At 42.4% G+C, this 22,091-nt stretch overlaps 1 protein-coding gene across 1 annotated transcript; it reads left to right on the top strand.

The window, feature by feature from the left end:
* The first annotated feature begins 408 nt into the window (after positions 1-408).
* TMEM179 (transmembrane protein 179) lies at positions 409-11,820 on the top strand. The gene is made up of 4 exons (XM_065840124.2): positions 409-766; positions 4,881-5,018; positions 6,478-6,556; positions 9,513-11,820. The coding sequence occupies exons 1-4, from the start codon at positions 465-467 to the stop codon at positions 9,690-9,692; spliced, it is 699 nt and encodes a 232-aa protein (XP_065696196.1). The 5' UTR covers positions 409-464; the 3' UTR covers positions 9,693-11,820.
* Positions 11,821-22,091: the final 10,271 nt, after the last annotated feature.

The raw sequence follows: 22,091 nt of genomic DNA, 5'->3' as shown, positions 1-22,091 counted from the left end.
GGGGGCATGTCACAACCACGAACATGGATGACATCAGTGACCTAGGTCATTAGGGGGGTTACCCGCCTGAGAGCCGGTGGTACCCAGCTCTGCTGGGCAGGCAAAGATTGATTTAACCCCTTGGGCATCAGGGTGCATCAGTGGCGAGTTTTCCCCGAAGAAGAAGGATCCCTTGCGACAGCTCTTTCTCTCCATTCCCCCCGCCTCCTTCCCCGCAAGCCCTGAAGCCATCAGTGGGGCAGGTCCGGCCGCGGGAGAGGCAGCAGCGGTACCCGGAGGAGGCATTGCATTGCATTGCACTGCATTGCACTGCGCATCCTCCCTCCCCACCCCCTGCTGCTGCAGGCTTCCTCCCTTCATCCCCCCATCCTCCCCCTCCTCCCGCCCTGCATCCCTCCCTCCCGCATCCCTCCCTTCTCCATCCCTCCCTCCATCCCTCCCTCTGCCTGCGCAGAGCCGCGGACATGGCGCTCAGCAATTTCCTCTTCGCTCAGTGCATCTGCTACTTCCTGGCCTTCCTCTTCAGCTTCATCGTGGTGGTACCTCTCTCTGAGAATGGCAACGACTTCCACGGCCGGTGCCTGCTCTTCACTGAGGGCATGTGGCTCAACGCCAACCTGACGGTGGAGAGGCAGCGCTTCACCGTGCAGGAGTGGGGGCCCGAGGCCGCCTGCCGCTTCAGCATCTTCACCGGGCTCCTCTCTCTGCTGCTGGCCACAGTGCAGGCCTGGAGGACCCTCTTCTTCCTCTGCAAAGGGCACGAGGAGTAAGTACCCCCCCGGGGAAGTCAGGGGGTGCCCACCCCTCCTGCAGTCTGGGGCAAGTGGGAGCAGCCTGGGCTTTGCACAATCCAGACCATCCTGCTCCCTAGAGGGGTGTGGGGTGAGGATGTGTATTGCCTGTGTCTGTATGCACACACAACATGTACACCTGTGTCCAGGGCCCTCCCCAGTGCATACCCCCCTGCAGGGTTTGAGGTGGGGGGCCAGATGCACTGCTATGTGCCTGCTGCCCTTTGCCTCTCTGGGAGCAGCATCTGGCCAGCTCAGGTGTGGTGGGCATGGAGGGTGCTGGGAGCTGTGGGGCAATGCTGGAGGATGGGGCTTACAGGTGCCTCCTGACCATCGTTCCACTACATGTCCCTGCAAAGGCAGGCCTTCCCCATATGTACACCAGGTGCATGAAAAATCTTGAAACAACGTGTTTGTGCCTGGCAGGTGCAGAAGGGAGCAGTTGGTGGTCCCCCTCTATTTTTATCCTGCTTTTGTGGTGGACATGGCAACTATGGCAGAGAACAACTATTGCTTGGTTACGACATGAGAGCAATGCTGAGTGCTCCCTGCAGCAGCCGCAGGGCTGCACTGGCAGCTGGTTACTGACAAACCAAGGGCCATCAGACCGCAGCAGGTATAATGAGAGGCTTGGTGGTCCAGGCAGCAACTCTGGAGAACTGTGCTTTGTGCTTGTCTCTCTTGGGTCTTGTTCTGCCACCCTGGTTAGAGCACCTGGCGCAGGTAACCCAGCCTGTGGGTACTACGGGACCAGGGTCCTCCAAGCATCCATCTGCGCAGAGGTGGGAATGCAGGAACACACACTGGTGGCTGTCTAGACTAGGAAAGCCATTTTCTCATGGTTTAGGGACCATGCCAAGGATAAATCACTGGTGTCCAGGTCTATTTGGACTGGAGGTTTCTTGGGTCAGTGCCTGCTATGTCCATCTGGGCTTTTAGACAGACTGATGTTGGTAATATTGGGGACCAGTTAGCAGTGTTGCCTTTTTAACACCTTTCAAGCACTCTCAGGCTGCCTAATACTGCAGCATGCTATAGTAAGTATAGACCAGAAACTTATTTCCATATTAAAATGTACCTTACAATATTTAAGTATAGTCATGGACTTCTTAATACATTTGAATTCATCTTCCTTGGATGATCAGATACCTATAGAGGGTTAGTTGAATCCAGATGCTTTTTGTCAGTTTTGAAGTTCAGATCTAGGTAACTTTTGGAAGAAAACATCAGCAAAAACCTTGCAATAGTAAAATTTGGATCAGATATTTGGCCTGTTCCCAAATGCGGCTCTTTAGTTCAAAACTGTTGGGCAGGCCCCTGAAAATTGTCCCTTTAGAAGTTTCTTTTAGGCTCCTTTGGGCTGAATGTTAGCAGTTGATCACAATTGTTGATCACAATTGTTCCAGGCAAGAAAGGAGGCACAAGGCTGCGGGGTGATGGGAAGCAAAGATGGAGCAAACTGGTGTGATGGAGTAGCCATTGAGAATCACAGAGGGTTCGAACAGGATAAGAGTGAAGATGCTTGAAACCAGCATTTTCATAATAAGAGGGAAGGTCTGTCCTGTGCCAGATCTGCCACTGTCTATCTGAAAAGCAGTCAGGACACATCCTGTTCTGATTTTAGACAGCAATTTGTTAATGCTTCGAAAAGGCGCGAACACAGGCCTGTTTGAATGGAGAGATGAATGTGAGCTCCTCACCATAAAGGATAGTTGCAATTTCTGGTTAGAGATCATTGAGGAAGAACCAAACGACATCACTGCTGATCCTTTTGAGCAGGATCATTGCTGCTGGGCCAGCTCTAGAATAAGTTGACCTGAGGGAGTCAGGATTAGCAGCCTGTGCATCCTAGGAAGATGGCCAGTCTTCATGTGCAATGGCTTTGAATGATTGCTGTCAGATAATTAGGACTGCTAAAAGTCCTCCTCAGCAGGGTCTCAGCACCCCTTGCCTCAGGAACAGACTGAGCTTGAGTTACCGCAGGAGTAGGAAAGCAAGTCCTGACTGCCAGCCACACTCTGGACCTGGGACTAGTCAACTCAGCTGAAAGGTTGAGATACAACTCAGATACTTCACTGCTAGGGTTGCACAATTACTTCCAAGTGTAAGCATTTACAGTTACAGGGCATTCACTCTATCTGGAATGTGTAGCCTAAGGAGAAAAATAGGTGAGGTAGAGAGCCAGATCAGCACAGTTCTCTAGCAGGATGCTCTGGCCTGAGGAACCATCAGTACACAGTGATGGTTACTGACTGCTTGGTGCAAATCAAGTGCAATGCTGAGCCCTGCCTTGCTGGAACAAGGTCCATTTCTGGATGTTGGCTCCAATTGTGTTGCAGGGTAGGAAGCAGAGAGAGGAGGATTCAAGGTCCTGGGCTGGCAATGACCCACTGAATACTCCTGCAAACTGTTCCTTTTCTAGAGCTGTTAACTAATTCTAGTGTCAGCTCTGTTTTTATTCAGTGGACAGCTCAAGTCTTTTCTGCCTCTGAGGCCAGCATACCACGCTGAAGTGCACAGAGTAGATATGGCTTTAGTGACACCTGGGATGAAATCCAGACAAGGTGTGTGAAATCGGGGCAGGGCCAGTGGCCATGCAAAGCCACAGTGTGTTCATACTGGCTCCCTCTGCTATATGGGTGACCCAGCACTCAGCAGAGAGGAGCTGATCTGGTCTGCCAAGTCCAGTGAAACGAAAGGACAAGAGTAGGATTCATCTCAATGATCATGTAGAAGTCAGGTGTCCTAGCATTCAGCTCCTACTACAGTAAGGACACTTTCGGAAGGTGGTTTATTTCACTCTTCTGCCAGTGTTGCGATGGGATGACTGTCACTTTGGAGATAACCTAGATAACCTCTCTAAAGCTACATCAACCGAGGAACAAACATTCTAGCCCCATTGGCAATTGTTTCCTCATCTCATTTTAAATAAGTCCTTCTGAGGTTACATATGTGTCTTCATGCTTAATCTGAACAAATTAGGACTGACCAGCACAGAACCTTCCCAGGATTCAAACACTGATTCAAAAAGTCTCTCAGCTTTTCATTTAATAAGCCACTAGTGAAAACAAAGTACTGTTTTTTTGTTCTTTGAGGTGAGTAAACTCCTTCCATCATGGGCATAATGAGAGTTGTACTGATGGGAAATTCATCATATTCATCCTTGTCATCTAACCTGAGTTAGATGATCTGCCTCCTGGGGTTGACAATGTTTCTTCAAACTAGAGCAGAGATAGAGGTTTTAGATAGTAAGTCTTTCCAAGTGCCACCAACAGCCATTGCAAACAGAGAAGGGCTTGGTCAGACGAACGAGACAAAGATTAAAAAATGTTTACTAGCTAGAATTAAGGGGGGAAGTTAAGCCACAAGCTTGTAAAATGAGTGTACAATTCCTTGGCCTTATGGGACCACTATAAGTATCCCACCCCATACCATTCCAAACATAGCAGGTGTCTAGGGCTGGCTCTGGTTGCGCAGACTTAATGGAGCTGGGGTAAATGACATTCAACTGGCAGAAATAACATAATCACAAGAAATCCAGAGAAGACTCAGGAGAAGCTGGTCTGCTCTGCAAATTGCTCATAAAACTGAAATTCGTGTCCTATGATGGCAGTACCTTGTGTTATATTGCTTAAAATGATTATAGCTATCAGTACTGTGTTGTTTTATTTTTAGTTTCCCTCTCCTAGGCAATTTTTGTCCCAATTATCACTTTAGTCATGAAATAATTTTAGCTCCAGTTACTACATAATTTGAGCTAATGACATTTATTTTAACAATGGTAATTTTCATCATTACAGCTAATGAAAGCCATGCTGTATATGAACAATCGCCACTTGGTATTTATGATTTAAGACCCATCCTCTTATGGGGAAAAAAAAAATCAAAATCAAAGGCACTCTACAAATGAAGATAATGTGACTCAAAAACATAATCCATAGTTTTTCAATGTATTAGGTGTTCTTAATTAAAGCAGATGTGTTTCAAATGGAAAGTGATATCTTTGTGCCCAGTGTATGCTGCTTAGAGAGACTGCTGATGTTGTGTTTCAGCTGTTTATGAGTTACATTTTTCTTCCTTTTATTGCAGCTCTTTCTTTTATGCCTTCCTGAATCTGCTGATCAGCGCCTTTGTGGTGTTTATCACATTTATTGCTAGCACTATAGTGAGTGTAGGATTTAACATGTGGTGTGATGCAATTACTGAAAAAGGAAGCATGCCAAATAGGTTAGTATTGAAGAATACTTTCTTCCTTTTTTTTTTTTTTTTTATATTTCTCATGTATGCACACATGAACAGCGGTGTTACAAACTGTAGTTGTTACATGCAAGGTGAGCAATGGGAAGAAGGCATTTGTTATATGGAAATCCAGATTTTTTTAATCTGCAATAAAAGCAACAAATCAAACTTTTTGTGCATTTAGTTCCCCACAAAAAAAAAAGTACAGTTTCCACAGCATTTCACGGTCTCTTTTAGAGTCACGATCATAAGCAAAAGAGGAGCTAGATTTGGAAATGCTGTCAGAATGGGGGAGTGCAGTCTTGTGACCAGGGCAGGGGACTGGGACTCAGGGATCCTGGCTTGCTGTCCTGGCTCTGTCATCAACCCACCATCCAAAAACTGGTATAAAGGTGCTGCCCTCATAATGGTGCTGTGGATGACCTGGAGCTGAAGAATGGAAGGTATTTTGTAAGTGGAAAGTGCAGATGGTTGATATTTTCTTACAGTGCACAGAATGTACAACTTCTTAAAATGGACTGCTGTATCCCATGATGCTTATGCCCCTTAGGAGAAACAGGATAAGTTTAGGTGGATTTTTCCTACCAAACTAATAAAAATGAAGAGAGAGAAAAAGTTGACATTTTATGTCATATGATATTGAATAAATGTACTACTTAAAGCATACATTTCTGTTGCACATTGTCATATGTTGTAAAATGCCATAGTAAATGTTCTGTTTAGGGCTGCAACGATTAATCGAATTATTCGAATATTCGGTTAAAAATACTATTACAAAAAATGCCTAATCGAATATTCGGATAAGAACCCAAGATGACCGACAGCACTGAAAAGGAGAGAGAAGAGGCTGCAGAAATCAACCAAGAGATAGAAATAACAACCTCAAAATGCTGGGATTTTTTTCACACCAGTAAAAGTCGAAGTTATTTGTAAAAACTGTAGGCAGCCTCTATCTTACCATCAGAGTATCGTCTCCTTGCTGGAGCATCCGAAACAAAAACACCCATACAATCCCTTCTTCTGAGGCTTTTCCTGATGAAGTCAAAAGGTAACAGAGGTTCATACATTTTTTTTCACTCAGGGCAGCAAGCTGGGGTGATGTCAGATAGGTGTATGTGGGAGGCTTGGGGGTAGCGGGAGAAGAGGGTTTTAAGTATATTGTTTTCATAATAATTATTACACTTTCACTTACAGAAGACTAGTGTTATCACTTACATAATTATACAGTTTTTTAAAGACAGTAATTACATGCCGCTTTTAATTTAGTTTTAGAGAAGATTAATAAGCAACCTGGTTACTTCAATAACTTAAGTATCTTTTGATAGAACTTGCTGTTATGACTCTTTGAAACATATGTAAGATGCTGTTTCATTTTATGTTTAATTTGCCGGTTCAGAATTTCTGAAATAATTTTCTTTTCTCCCCTCCAAATGCCTCCTTTGGATAGCTGTGAAGAATTACAGGATATAGATCTTGAACTGAACTTAGAAAACTCTGCTTTCTATGACCAGTTTGCTATTGCACAGGTAGGTCAGACCAGGTCATGATTCTATTCCAGTTCTTTTATCATTTGTGCACTGATCTGGGATTGCTGGAGCTGAACTACCATTCCTCTAAAATCGATGGGAATGTTTCCACTGACTTCAGCAAGCGCTGAATCAGGATGATAGTAATGTGCACATTTGCATTTTAGATTCAAAACATAGTTTTGAATGTGAACACGTCAAAACCTGACTTTGCTACTGATGTTGTTACTCATGATGGAAAATTTATTGTTTTTCCAAAGGATGTGCTCTGTAAATGTTGCAACATTCTGGTGTCCTGGAGCTCTTCACTGCTGTTGGGAATAATGTCTTACTTGCATCAGATCATGGGGCTATTAGCTTTGACTGAGATTACCTGAATCCATGCAAATATCAGACCACTGAAAATTATCAGAGGTTACTGTTATTTAGATAGAGCTGTTTTCTGATGAATCTTTGAGAATTAGACCTCTGAGGCTGTCAGAACTTTGTATATAATATGCTAGTTCTAAGTCAACAACCAAAGTCTGTGAACACTGGAACTTGAGCACTTGTGCATGTGGGCACATACTACTCGTTCTTCAAGGAGGATGGCCCCCCATCCATGCAAGGATGTACCCATACACATGCTTCTGATGCTGTCCCACACGGGAAGAGGCTTTTGTTTGCCAGTGGCCGTCCTTGAAGGTAACCGTGTCTCTTGGACACAAACTAGTTTTGTGTCTCCATTGCCAACACTGACACCTAAACACTGAGCTCGGATATATCTGCATGTAGGACAGAAATATGCCATAAAGTGACCCCTTCATATGACACTAGCCCAAGGCCAGGCTGCATTTTGCAGTGGCTTTTACCATTGGCTCCTAATCTGCCAGCTATTGGGAGGGTAGCAGAAGTAAACCAGTTACCAGTCTATAGCTTTGGGTTCATGGGAACTAAATGTCTGTGTCCACCTTATTACGGGCAATTTGTAACATATATGCAAGAGAATGTATTTCTCTACCAGGGAGCCATGCCTAAAAAGTCCAGGTCCATGCACATAGCACTTCAGTTGGAGGAGAGTTAACGTATCACAGTGTAGAAGGACCAGTCCAAGCTGTTGCATGCAGCTCCCCACACTGATCCACATCCCTCCAGATGTTCCTGGGTAGAGCTAACCTGCAAGGTGCAGCCTTCAAGCTCTGCAAACAGCTAAGCACAAGGATCCTGGGAGCAAAACATCTCCAGTAAAACAGTCTGGCTTCAAAAGCTGAGCCGAGTGGTGTCAAAGTGAATCCTGATTATGACTGTTTGAAGAAAGTGCCAAACATGGAACAAAGTCCTGCAGCATTGTTTTCTGATATCCAGGGTGTGGTCAACAGAGTTGGATGAAGGCATGAGAGTGGCTCTATCTATGGAAGGCAAATAAATTTATTTGAAAGAGTAGCACAAAAAACTCAAGGACAGATGACTTAACAGCTAAAGCAAACATTTCCTTGTGAGTGCAATGATTTCCTACAGTAGACTGTACTGAGAAGCAATGGCCTGAATGGATATAGCAAGATTGACGACAATATCAGAATTACAAATATGGGCTTCATATAAAATCTGTAAGGGAAGATCATGCAGCTTAATAACAGCTTTGGATATTTAGCACATGCGTATGTGCGTATACAAACACACAGAAAGACACACACACACAGTCTCTCTCAGCTTTCTTCCATTCAAATGCTTCCAATACATCAGAATAGCTTTGGGAGCTTCACTGAATTTGGCTAATTCCATGTAGATTCTTTCATATCAAATATACTGAGAGGACCACAGCAGTAGCAGATATCTGAGTGTCTTTGCTATAATATTTCATTAATGGAGTGGCGTTTAAGAAATGAACGCAAAGCTTCCAATTCTTCAGATATGGTCATATAAAGCCAAATTAATCTCTCTTATTTCAAGGGTTTGTAGAATAATGCAAAAATATTCTTTACTGGTGAACTGAGGTAATTGTAGTATGCGCAGAAATACTAAACAGAATTTCCAGGTACAGAAGATATACAGGAAGATAAACTCCCTTTAAAAAAATGCTGGCCCTTGCTTATCTAAATTGGTTATTAGAGTAAGCAGCTGTATTACTGTCTGGAAGTGTTTAAATTGCTGTATTTTTCTAATTAAAAATGCGGTATGTCAAAACTGAAATACAGGGATTAAATTAATGTTTCTTTGCTAAAGGCATCATAGAATTAAACTGGAATTTCTGCCATAAAGTCTTACTACAAATGAGCCTCCTCTGAGGCAGGAAAGCCACCATTCATGTACCTGTACCAATGAAAATGTAATTATTTCTATGAAGTTAAACAAGAGAGACTGACATGTTAGTCATGGAACCTATTGCAGATCTGAGGCTTTAAGCCCAAGTACCTCCTGCCAGGTATAAATGAGCTACTAGGAACCTGGGTGGATTGAAGTGAGTTTCTCTTTCTGTCCAAGTTCATCCTAATGTCAGCCAGTTACCTCAAAGTGTAACAGTTTATTTTGGAACATTTCCTCAAAAATATTTTGAATAGAAATACCTAAAGATGTATACTTCTTCAGGGGTAGTGGGAGGCCCAAAAGACTTGGGAAGAAAGTTTGGGAAAATGTCTTAGAACATATTGCAGTTCTAAAGTAACACAAGTGAAATAATCCTAAGAATTTTTGGCCAGCCAGAATGTCAGATGTGGGGGGTTCAATGGATGCATCTGGATTATACAGATTTTTTTTTTTATCACTATTGTACTTAGTATATTTTTGCTTCAGTTTTTCTAGTACATAAAGAAGAATAACTTGACGGAGTTGAGGAGCAGTGGGGCCAGGACCTCATTGGGTGTAATTTGCCATGACTCTGGGGGTTTTGGTCAAGCTGGGATTTGAATACTCACTTGGACAGTTGGCTTTGTTTTTACAACACAGTGCTGACTTCTTTGTAATTTCTTTTCTTCTCTAGTTTGGTCTCTGGGCTGCCTGGCTGACTTGGCTGGGAATTACCATTCTGGCTTTCCTGAAGGTTTATCACAACTACAGGCAGGAGGACCTGCTAGATAGCCTGATCCATGAGAAGGAGCTGTTGCTAGGAAGATCCTCTTCACGAACCTCTTTGCAAGATGAAAAAAGTGGCATGATCTAAAGTGTAAGCAAAATGACAGGGCAGGATGTAGATTTTATTATTCCGTAGTGTGAGCTGAAGTTGAGTCAGGGTATTGAGTGTGTGAGATATTTATTTCCTGAAAAGAGATGTACTTGTGAATCACCCACTTCCTCCACGAAAAATTGTTGTCAGAAATACTTATATTAAGATACAGAGAGCGAATGGCCCCAAGTGCCATTGGCACAACAAATTTTCTGTCCTGTGCAGGCACAACCTGTAACCTGTTCTTGCTCGCAGAACTCCTACATGCTATCGCTGGCTTTTGTGGCAGGGACCAATCCTGAGGACCATGCTGGCAAGACTAGGCTACAGAGTCTAGGCTATTTCTTCAAACTATTCTGCAACCACAGCTGTAACTGGAGCTGTGTCCAGTGCTTCTTTTCTCCCTCTCCTCCATTCCGCCCATTAAGCTGCCCCTGTTCTCGCTTTATTCTGGGTAACCGCAGCTCTGGTCCAGGTACAGGCTCTTGCTGTCTCTGCTTTTGCAATGTGTGGACGCAATGCTGAAAAACCTGTTGCTCCTGCTCTGATTTTGGGTTCATATAGAACATAGAGACCGATGTCCCAAACTTGATATTTGATATTGGACGGTGTTAATGAATTTCATGAAACCACTATATTATTATGGTAACTGTGTATCGTTTAGAAGGATGGTGGAGAATTTTTGTGGTTTTGTTTCTCCTTAGATTTTGGCATGACCAACATTTATTATGAATCTTGAAGTGTAGTGTATCTAGCAATTGCTGAAGCTTGCACACTGAGAAATTAGACTGAATAGATAGTATTAATGCTTGTGCATTTATAAATGTAACTTGGTCCATAACATTGTATGCTCTTCAGTTTTGAGTATTAGAATTTACTTGTGATATTTATTTCATATAGGATATGTAAAATTACTGTAAACATTTGCATTGTAGATATCTCTATATATCGATAAACACAGCAAGGGGCTCAAACAACTGAGGTGTTTTATAGGTAGTTCAGTGTTGAATGGGTCCATTGTCCCCACTCACGGGCAGGAGTTCCAGGGCTGATGAATTTTGCTGTGAAAAGGAAGAAGAACTGTTATTTTCACAAAGCTCACTAGTGACTTTGTTGTTGTGTTCGGTTTTGCTTGTTTCAACAAATAAGGTGGATGGTTGAGAGAAGTAGATCTGATAATTGGTGAGAGTCACTCTGATGAGTGTTATATTTGCAAGGCAGAGAAGTAAAGTTGTACCACAATTAGGCAGCTGTCCCTGGGCACAAATTGCACAGCAGACCTCGATTCAGCAGAAAACTTAAGCAAGCAGTTAAGGTTAGGTTGAAGAAGAATGTTTGTGAGCACATAGACACTTCCAGTGGCAGCTGTTTTTTGAGCTGAGACTCAAGTTATTGCAACACGGGTGCAAACCGTGCGTATCTGTATTGCCTGGTGAATAAGGAAGTTGGGGAGAGAAGACAGCAGGCTTCTGCTCCATCAGAGCTCAAGCCTGGGGCAAGCACAACCATGTAGTGTTATTGTTGTCTTCTGGGGGACTGTCTGATGCTTGAAGTTAAGTATCTGCTTAAACGCTTCCTTGAAATGGAAGTTGAAGTCACAACAAGCCCCTGAGTTTGTAAGCATTTAGGGAACAAAACCTAACACTACAATTAACAGTCAAATTGGTCTTATAGGTTTAGGAAAAAAAAAAAACCCTCCATGGACTGTTAGCAGTGAGCTGGTTCTGTGAACATCACTTATAGCCCCAGCTGGCCACAGCTGTCTGTGAAGAGATATTGTTTTTTTCAGCATGATTTCTGCCCACAAGGGAATGCAATCCCTTTGAAAGTGGTAGCTTTCTTGTAATTGTGAATTGGCATCAGAGGAGGAGTTTCTGAATAGGGAATCAGAGATCAAGTTAATTAATACCTATTTAAAATTCAGAGATTAGGACTGTTAAAGTGCCATTTTTTTTATTTGTTTGGTCTAAGAGATACACTCTTGCAGGTACCTAAGACCTTCCTTTGCCAGGGCATGACCTTACCCTTCATACCTTGAAGAAGGACTTGGATCCTGAGAGTTGGTCTGCTTCCTATGTTTCCCCAGTTGTTTCTCCAACTGTAAAATAAACCATTTGTCCTTCGAGTCTCTTTTTGAATTTAGGATTTGGCAGTAATGCCTCTTCCCACAAATTCAGTGCATGCCTTACTCCTCACATGGAACCATGCTTCTGTGTTCTATAATACATTTTATGTATGTGCCAAATCAGGCTTAGGCTGAAGTAATGTGTGGGTTGGGACCACCGATCCTGGTCTTGCCTGGGATTTTGATGAAACAGGAAGCAGAAGATAGCGTGTGTCTCCTCCTCATCCTTGCTCTGAGATACTGGGGCTCAAGCCTCGTTTCTGGTTGTGAGGAGGAAGAAGATGCTGCTCATTGGTAAGGTTGTTGAGAGCTGATGATCTCTTCTCCCTCTCTTTTCTTCATTCTGAGGGTCTTTTTCTCCTTTCCACTTCCATAAGAAGCAGCAAAGACTGGTCTTGGGGTTTTTGCTCTAACTGACTTTTGTGGTTAGTATTTTCAGTAGCATTTGTCACAGTGACACTATCTCCCTGACACTATCTTCATTGTTCTGCAGCTCAGTAGACAAAAAGTGAGATCATTAAAGGACCTGTGGCAGCCAGGATCCCACCTCCAAGTAAAAGTCAATAGAAGTGAAATACCTCACTTCAGCCTTTAGAAAGTCCAGCCCAACCCAAATATGTGTACAGCCTCACCTATTAATTTTAGTCTCAAAGTTTAGCCTCTCCAACCCCTTTGCCTGAGTGAATCCTTCCACCACAGCTGCATTTCAGTGCTCATGAGTTGGAAGTATCTTGGTTGTTGGAGTTGGCATGTAAACTGAAAAGAGACTGAGGCTCTTCTTTCAGTTCTACATGCATCGCAGTCTCTTTTCCCCAGCTCCCCTCACTTGCCCAGGTGCTATGAGGCTGGTACCCAGCTTACAAGCATCAGTGGTGCTTAAAAGCAAAGCTAGTTTTGAAGGAAGCCCCTGGGCAGGTGAGAAGGCAGAGCATGTAGTGACAAGCTCTCCAGTTGACTCAAAGGCAGAAAGGGTATCATGCAATGTCCAGTTATTGGACGTGCCTATGCTTTTTTTTGTTTGCATTTAGCTTCTGCAACCACTTCTCCTAAGGCTTGGACACTCAGGACAACCTGGTGATGCCAGGGTGAAAATGTGTTAGAATAGCAGTATTATTTATACACACATACATACCTACATATCTATACTCTCACATGTGTGTCTCTTGCACATTTATGACCGCTACTTTTAGTCATCCATTGCCAACCAACGCAGAGCGTGGCTTCAGTAAAAGTTGCTCTGAGTCAAATATTGCATTCCTGTGGTATTTCAATGTCTTTTTAAATTTGCCGTCTTCAAAAGCAGGCCTCTGAGAACAGTCTAGGAAGAGGTTTATTCAAGGAGCTGGAACCCTGTGTGGTATTTATACTCGTATTTATTTATTGTCACATTCTGGAAAGGGAAAAAGCTCTGTGGCCTTTGTCCATGCAGCCCCTTTTGCTGCTGCCCATTGACAAGCTGTGAGCCATTCTGGTGGAGAAAGTGGAATGCAGTTGTTTAGTCACCATGTTCCCTGTGATGCTAAAATCACTGTCAGAAGGTCCTTGTTTTGGCCTGTGAAAGTTGCTAGTAACACAGGGAGAGCCTTATTTGGTTGAATGCAACTGGATCTTGCTTTCTGAGGCACCAGGGTGTTGCCATACAATTATTTTGTTTTATTGAATATATTCCCCATGTCCTGGCTACCATCTGCGGTTAATTTCCTTGCCAATTCCCTGCCACCAGTCTACAGAGGATTAGAAAAATCTGAGCTAACAAGTGTTCTCTGAGCTTTTAGATCAATGCTGTTTATTATTATTTTTATAACAGAGAAACAATTGAAGCCATTCTTTGGAATAGAACTTCCTCATGGGGGCACAAATGATCATAACTTCTTATCCCACTAATTCATGAGGCATCTTTCAGCTGTGATCTTTCAATAGGAATCACAAAAATAAGAGCATGATGATTTACTTTAAAAACTGGAAGATGGATGTGTGCTATTGCAATATTTTTACGGTCTCTTAGAAAACTGCTTTTTATAATAACCCTTGATGAATCCTTGGGTATACAGACCCTGTCATGAAAGCATTCAGTGTCAGGGAGGTAGTATATGTGTATATATACAATTTACACAGACACATGCCAGAAATAATTCTACTGCTCTTTTGTGACACAGATATCAGCTCACCTCTTAACAGGCAGCTTAAGTCAAAGAAGTTGTTAGGTTGCCTTAGCTTTCTACACTGCCTTTTTCTTACTTAGTAGTGGGATATGTGCAATGATACATAGGTTATGAATTATTCTGAGAGGTGGATGTGGATGTGATGTGAGTGGAGTAGGAAAGCACTGGCCACTGCATGATTTCTGAAGGGCTGAGATGAGTTTCTAATGGGGCTTTGCAGATGTTTTAACCTCTCCCCTATCCTGTCCTGATGTCAGCTTGCTTGAATTCTGTTAGGAACAGAGAGTCACATTTCCCTTCAAGGTGTTCCCTGGCCACCTCAAAGCACTGTCGATTTAACCTATGGATTTAACTCAGGATGGAAACAGCTGTGAGGAACAGAAGCGCATACCTTACAGTTATATTGCATGAGAAAGAGGTACTTTTCCCCGATGGAGGAATTCTGCATCATGGACTCCTAAATGATCAGTGACCATGGTCCTATTATTAATTCATTTAAAATACAGACTTGCAGGTGACAAACAGAACATGTTTTGATAGGACTGTCAATCCTTCAGTTGCCAAACCATACTTTTCTGCAACACAGCAAAATATTCTGGCTCAAAACAGCCAGCATGTCTTTTTGTAAATAGTAATTTTTTTGCTGTTAGAAAAGATAAGGTGTCAAAGGGGAAAAAAACCCATGTATTTATAACACAGTTATTTAGTAGCGGGAGTTTAGATGGGAGAATAAATTTGAAAACTTATTTATTGTCTTAATGGTTGAAGAAACTCAGGCAGATCTTTAGTGTAGCAAGTTAGTGTGCAGTTCTTAAGGGACAGAAGGGCTAAGCTGATTCATGGTGTCTGAGTATCCAAACAATCTAACCCTCTGTATTTAAAGTAGCCTGAAAATTCACCTTAAGAAAGCATGTGCACTTGCCCAGTTTCTTCTAAATCCCCACTGTAAATAGGAGGTTAGAATGCCCTAGGTTGTGTTATTTTCTGAAATGAAGGGCTAGACTGGATGAACTGATTTCTAGTTTAAGGACTTTGGGGTTTTTTGGTGCAATGGTTGTTGCACGTGGAATGCAAGACTGGTTGAGCGACGACACTCACAATGCTCCTGGACACATCAGTGAGATATGAAGTGATGCTTCACCCTTATTTGTCCTCCAGAATCTTTTAGTCTTTGTTGCTTATTGGTCTAAGCTCAATTGTTTGCATCTCATGCAGCTTAGCCCTTAGGTTGCTGGTTGGAGACCATCTCCTGAGAAATGGGGGATGTGCATAGGAGTCTCTTCAGTCTGATCTGGGTGCAGAACATGGGGTCCCCTTGCTAGAGAAATGTGTGCCACAGGCCATGGTATTGGCTTTATGTGGAAACAGGGTTTCTACACAACCTCAAATCACACAGCGATCTGCGTGATGGGTCTCAGAAAATGCAATATCGAATGTGCAAATTCAGAATGGTGCCAGCTGCACAGTGTTCAGTGCAGGAAAGTACATACAAACATGGTGTTTGGGTGAATGTGGCTTTTATTGTCTCCCTTCTCCAAAGCCCAACACCTCAAACCTATTGCATTTAAAATCACTTTTACTGTTCAAATGATAAATTTAACAAAACCTCTGGCATTCATACTGACAAGACTTACAGTACTTTGTAACAAACCAATCTGGAATTTGACAAAACTTTTGTCTTGTCTTCTAAGTCAGAGGCCTGGGTGTGAACATCCTTGAACTAATGAGAAACCTGTCCATATCCAGATCCTAAATTTGTGTCTCAAACCATTTCCTTGGCTGATGGAAACAGGCATTTTTACCTCACTAGTATGCGGGCTTTGGAGTCTACAAACATCCTTTCCTGGGATGAGAGACAGGTTTTGCCCAGCTAGTTTCCATACCTGCATGCAGTGAGAAAATGCTCAGATAGGCTCATGAGCACTGAAATAGTTTTAGAATTATTTCTGTTCATGATCCTAATGTCTTGAAGTGCATGTTTCTATTTTTGTCCTCCATAAGAAAGAGGAAACTTAACCTGAGCTGTATTTTTGTATACACAAATACACACATAAGATATTTTAAAATTTTTTTGAAGTGACAAAATTCCACTCCATAATTTATGAATCTAACAACTGCATAGAAGACAGCACTTTGATGTACTCCTGACATAGAAGGGAAAAACAAAACTGCACTCTTTCAGAAAACATTTGTTTCTGAGATGCTAGACAGCAATTTAATTAAAATATAGCAAGTACTGCTTATTTTAGTGAAGGCATGTAATTGATAGTATCTTTCCATTCTGCTTGGAAGAGTATTTACATAGCAATGCTTTCTCTTTAGTTTCTTTTGTTAATGCCAAAGAGTGTAGTTGAACTGATATTGCAAACACAGTTTAACATGAATGTATTCACCTTAGTGCTCAGACTTTTCTACCTCTTATAGCAGCTGTAACTGCTTGAACTGTTATTGCACACAACAGTCAAAAGAACTGAATCCATGTGAGACTCTAAATCCTATTGTTACAGATGGCCAAAGGATTAAGGATTTAAGGTTTATTAGCTTCCTGTCAGATCCTTATTCCTAAAAAAATGGGCATAAGCACCCAAGAAAGGCTGTGTGAATAGTCCTTTTGATTGGTGAATAATGATTTTGTTTTGTTTTGTTTTGTTTTGTTTTGTTTTGTTTTGTTTTGTTTTGTTTTGTTTTGTTTTGTTTTGTTTTTTCCTCACCGAAACAAAAAGCCAGTAGCTATGATTTCTTAGATGTGGAAAGTTATATGTTACCTGAAAATTTGCATTTCACAGGTGTGGGAGAAAGAAATGAGCTACTTGTCAAAATGCCTGGTATGATCCTTCCCCAGTCCTACCCACTGGCAGGTAACTGTGAGGCATAGGTTTCATCTCCCCCTTTTTCTTGGGAGACACAAGCCTCCATCTCCAGAGCAAATGCTTCCATCCTGGTGTTATCTTGGATCACACTCAAATACTCCTGTTGGAGCTCTGCTACTTGGTTTGAAATTCCTAGATAACAACTTTTGGCCTGGTGGTTCTGGTGTTTATCAAGGAGATCAAGTACTTGGCAGCAAGAGCTGCTCACTGAAATAGCTTGAATTATTTGTATATGGTGGAAACCAAATTTGAGGAGTTTTTGTTCCCCCTTTCCTTTTAATTATGTTGTAAAGAGAGGGTTGAGACAACCTGTCAGGGAATGGGAATGAAGATTCATTGTTACTGTTGATACCTTGGGTGATTTCTCACACAAGCGAGTTAACAGTCCTGTTACAAAACTACTCATTATCTGCTCCTTAGTTTCCCCTCATTTCTCCCCAAGATTTTGGCAAGTTTAACTCCTGGTTGTATGCAGGTTCTGAGGAGTATTTGTGAAAGTGAGAAAAGTTGCAGCTCCTATGACAAACTTTACTTTTTGTCAAAAAATAAGAAAAAGTGTTAGTATTAGTGATTTTCCCTATTCTCACTTGGGGCTCTGTGGGGTATGACGTCAAACCCTTCCCTTTACATAAACCAGGCCTGATTCAGGTGACATGTTGCTCTAGGAGGTTCTCAAGACTGGTGCCAGCAACCCACTGAGGAGCCTGGTGGAGTTAGATGAGTGCTATGTTAAACCAGAGATTTTAAGGCAGGGGAATGTTTGAAAATCTTCTGTCATGGTAACCTACATAACACAGTCCAGAGCTCTTGACCTGCTCACTCCTGCAGCAGATGAAATTAATTTTCCCTGTTAAGACTGCAAAATCTAATATTTTGTGTCTGAAATATAGCACATCTTCCTGCTGCACACTGGATCTTGATTTCATTAGTTCACCCTTTCTAGGCTGCTGCAATAGTTCTAACCAGCATTGTCAAAATAGGGTTCAACATTTGACTTCAAAAGGTGCTAACAGTCTCCTTATCAAAGCACAGTCTTCCAGAGTTGCAAGCAGTCCTTTTGCTAAATGATGCCAAGAAGTTCCGTACTGAAGAGCATCCTTCCAGGGGCAGGACCACTGCGTTGTGGTCCACAGCCAGTGCAGACTGGCGGCATCAGAGTAAATCTGATCAAATACTCTCTCAATAAAACTATTAATATTTTTCAGCCCAAGCTGCACAAGTGATAAATCAATATATTGTGTAAACTGCTAGGAGGTTTGGGAAGGTTTATAAACAAAAAAAGCCAAACCAAACCAACAAAACCCAACAGTTTCACTGAAATCTCCATCACTTTGATACTTTCATCTCCAAAAACATTCCTGCAAATTTCACAGAGGGTTTAACCTCCATCAGGCTGATCAGGAGTTACTTGTCACATCTCTTCCTGTGGGGCACTGGGACTGCTGAGGGGGACAGGAGAGTGCCACAAATCAGAACAGGAATAGGTAGTGAGGAGAAGTGTTATTGGATTTCCTATGAGGGATTTTGGCTTCCAGGCTGCGATGGGAGGGATCCAGCATGGCACTACCTGCAGCAGCATCGCTGATACCAATTTCAGCCTTTGCTTGGCATGCTCGGCCCCAACCTGCTCATGTGGCTTCACAAACTGCAGAGCATCACCCTGAAGTACGTGTTTGCCTAAATTCAGCTTCTGGAGAGAGGAACCTGTGTCAGCTGTGCAGATATCTGGTGTAAAGGTGCTGGCATTGCCAGTGGGTTTGGAGGGGCTGCTTTGGAAACCTTCCTTCCACCTTGGCAGATCCAGATGCTCTACAGCTGGCCCTTTGCCCTGTGCTACTTGTGGCTCGTGTGGGGAAGGAAAGACCATTCCCAAATCTCTGTAGACTTGCCGCTTTATGAAAAGAGCTCATTAACACCCATAGTTTTGAAAGGTTTCATTTTTGTGTGTGTGTGGTACAACATGCAAAGATCTGAAACTGATCTTTCTTGCTTATAAATGCCTGAAAGCATTTCAGCCTCTCTGAAACATATGTCCTGTGACTTATGCATTTGTGAGATACTGTTTCTTCTTACAGCCATGTGGGAAAAGCTTTATATGGGTCTAGACTAACCATTGTGTTATGCTGCTAAAGAGGTCCCTGCATTATGGGTATTTGGGGACAAAACTGAACACTTTTTCATAACTTGTCTAACTGTTAAAAGCAGTAGAGGGACAGACCCTTTGCTGGTGTATATAGCTTAAGCTTTGTGAGCCATGCTGGAGCCATGCCAGTCCACACAAGCTGAGGGCAGAGCCTGGTCTGTTTTGAATATTATCTCTCTTGATTTGTATGCTCTTCTGCAGTGTAATGACTGCTGATTTGGAGCTTTAATTGCATGAATTTGACAGAAACAGAATTGCAGTGAGGTTTATTATTGTTTTGATACAGTCTCAAAAGGGAAGCTTTTTACTAGCATTTTAATATAGCCCTTTGTAAACATCTAGCAAATAAAACTTCTGAGTCCAGTCCTTCTGCTAATGGAGTCACTGACAAAGTTTCCTTTGGCTTAAGTAGGAGCTGGACTGGGTTCAATATAAGTGATACATTCTAGTGTTACTGATAATGAGTTAACGTGTTTTATATATTGATGCTTTTTGCTGGACAGTGCATTGGCTTTTTATGATTTGGTGATATATACCAATAAATTATTTGAAAAGTCCATATTTCTGTGCCTGTTTTTTGAAAGTGAATTTAAATTTAAATTTTAAAATAGTTCACAAAGTCAGTGTTAGCATCCTAGTTCACATACTCATTCCTCAGCATCTCCATGCCACAGCTTGTACGGTCAAGAATGTGGCCAACCATCTTAAGCTGCCTGAACCCTCTTGGTACCGTCTTCCAGCAGTGAATGCTGATGCCATGGCAGACAAGGAGAAGATGCTCCCATGTCAGCAGGCAGCAGAAAGGCAGCTTATTACCAAATGTTAAGGGGCACCACAGGCAGCATGGGCAGGTTCATTTTCTAGATGCCAACAAGATAATTTTCTTTTTGTAACATCAACCTTTCTCTTCCAGGGTGAGCCTAAAGGTTCCCAACAGCAATCCTGGAGTGAGGAATTAGTAAGAAATAAGTCCACGCCATTATCTTAGAGGTTCCTGAATTATTCCTTGAGGGCAGCTGGTAATATCCTTTTTCTAGTCACATGCTTTCAGTTCTTCTTGTTTCGAAGTGGCAAAAGACAGAAATCGCAATTAAAATTGATGCTATGGGCTTCTCTTGCTCCATTAACTTGTTTCCAGACTAACAGGGTTAGGAAGATGAAAGGAAGGACTCAGATTAAAAAGAGTCTTTGGAGCTGCCTTTTAGCTGCACTGAGTGCCTAAAAAGGTTAATGCAAAAAAAACCTAGTGTTGTGTCACCATGTCCTTTTCTATCTCCTCTGTACGGGTACAGATACACCTGCTAGAGCAATCAGGTGCTGTTGATGTGGTGAGTCTGTGAAGAGGGTGTTAGCAGCTGCCTTCTGTTCCTGCTGCAGGAACGCACTGAACACTGTCAAACTGCTTATCCCATACTGTTGTGATCTGCTGATTTCTGTTGTGCTTTAGTTTCACACTCATTGCATAAGTGATATTAGGCAGCACTTCCACCTTTAGGCCCTGCCACTAGCCTGTTTTCATGCACACACCTCCTTGTACTTTCTCCTGGCTCTTTGAGCACCCCAGACACTGCTCATGGTAAGCTCATCTACTCGCTATCTGCTTCAAAAATTGCTGCAAGTCCTGTCCTTTATCACTCCTCCTTCAGCCTTTTAAAGCAATCCATTTCTAAGCTGGATTAAATAATTGCTCCCAGCTGGTGGCTTCAGGACTCTTGACTTCTAAAGCAATTCACCACACTGGCACCAGCCTGAATTCAGGTGAGAATCTTGATTGATTGTAATAGATTCTATACTCTTTCTCCTTTTTTTACCTCTTTGTGGGCAATCCTCTGGAGTTTCACTAAAGAGAAATGTTACTCAAGATGTCTGATTTTGGGTACCTTTATAGTTCATATCGGCTGTTTCAAACTCATGGATTCATAAAGACACCACACCTAGAAAACAGCACTGAACAAAAAAATAGAGAAATCTCATCCATCTCACAATAGTGAGAATAGATCTGTGATGGATAACGAACAGAAGGGAGGAGCAGAGTGGGAAAAGGACATATGTGTTTATGGGTGTGTGTATGCGTGTAAGCAGGATGGATGAATGGGAAAAGAGCTTGAGAAGGAAGTAAAACAGGTAAGTCCACAGTGGAGCTGTGCTGCAGTAATTAAATTCAGACCCAGGAGCTGGGATTTTTTCTCATATTCCCTGCCTTATTTTTGACCTGCTTCATTCCCTTGCACAGATGCACTGGCTTTCTCAGCTTCAGTTTATTCACCTGCAGAATGCCACCACTCTCCCAAGGATAGGCTTTAGCTTTTATTTATTCCAAACATTCTGGCTTTGTAGTGAATTTGTTTTGGCTTTCTGCAGCCTGCCACATGTCTGACTGACCTGCAGTAAACAATCATGACCTGGGAGGCCTCACAGGGCTATGGCAAGTCCTCAATTGATAAATCAAGTGTTGCTTTTGCCCATGTCCAACGCTGTCCCAACCAGAGCCTAGGCAGAAGCCAAGAATAGCTGTTCCTCTGCTTAATTTCCCTGACAGCCCAGATGTGATAGACATTCTCACTTGCACTGATAAAGTTGGGCCCCAGCAAGGAGAATGTGGCCATTTTTCATTTAAAGCATTTCCATGCCTGTCTTCTGGGGACACATGCATATGGACTTCACACTGCCTCAGCATCTTTCCTCACAATCATGAGATGAGTTCCTGTTTTACCTTAACCCTTTGGCATGTTTTAAAGTTACCAAAACAAGGTTGATAACACACTAGAAAGGTTCACTCTACTATTCTTCCTCTTGAGATTGCTCAGTTCTTGTCAGCTCAGGCTTTGCTTTCCTGTTGCAATATGCCATGACTTGCAGTGAAGGAATCATCCCTTCAAAAAGGCTCCTGTTTTGAAAGGTCTAGTTGCTACATGCTGGGAGAACATGTCAGTCCAGAGCCAAAAAAAGGAACACCACCAATTTGCCAAAGGCTTTCAAAATGAACATTAAAAAGGTCATAAACATTAAACATTGAAAACAGAAGTTGTGATGACCCCTTTGCTCCATGCATGCACCAATCCAAACCTTTTCATCAGAGATTCACCACAACACAAG

Source organism: Patagioenas fasciata, chromosome 5 (assembly GCF_037038585.1).
Source record: "Patagioenas fasciata isolate bPatFas1 chromosome 5, bPatFas1.hap1, whole genome shotgun sequence".
NCBI classification, from domain to species: Eukaryota; Metazoa; Chordata; class Aves; order Columbiformes; family Columbidae; genus Patagioenas; species Patagioenas fasciata.
Note: the sequence above shows the minus strand (reverse complement) of the source record. Positions and strands in the feature narration are given on the sequence as shown.

Coding starts and splice junctions, on each gene's coding strand:
- TMEM179 (XM_065840124.2), top strand. CDS start 465: ATGGCGCTCAGCAATTTCCTCTTCGCTCAGTGCATCTGCTACTTCCTG. Junction 767..4,880: donor CTCTGCAAAGGGCACGAGGA/GTAAGTACCCCC, acceptor CTTTTATTGCAG/CTCTTTCTTTTATGCCTTCC. Junction 6,557..9,512: donor ACCAGTTTGCTATTGCACAG/GTAGGTCAGACC, acceptor TTTCTTCTCTAG/TTTGGTCTCTGGGCTGCCTG.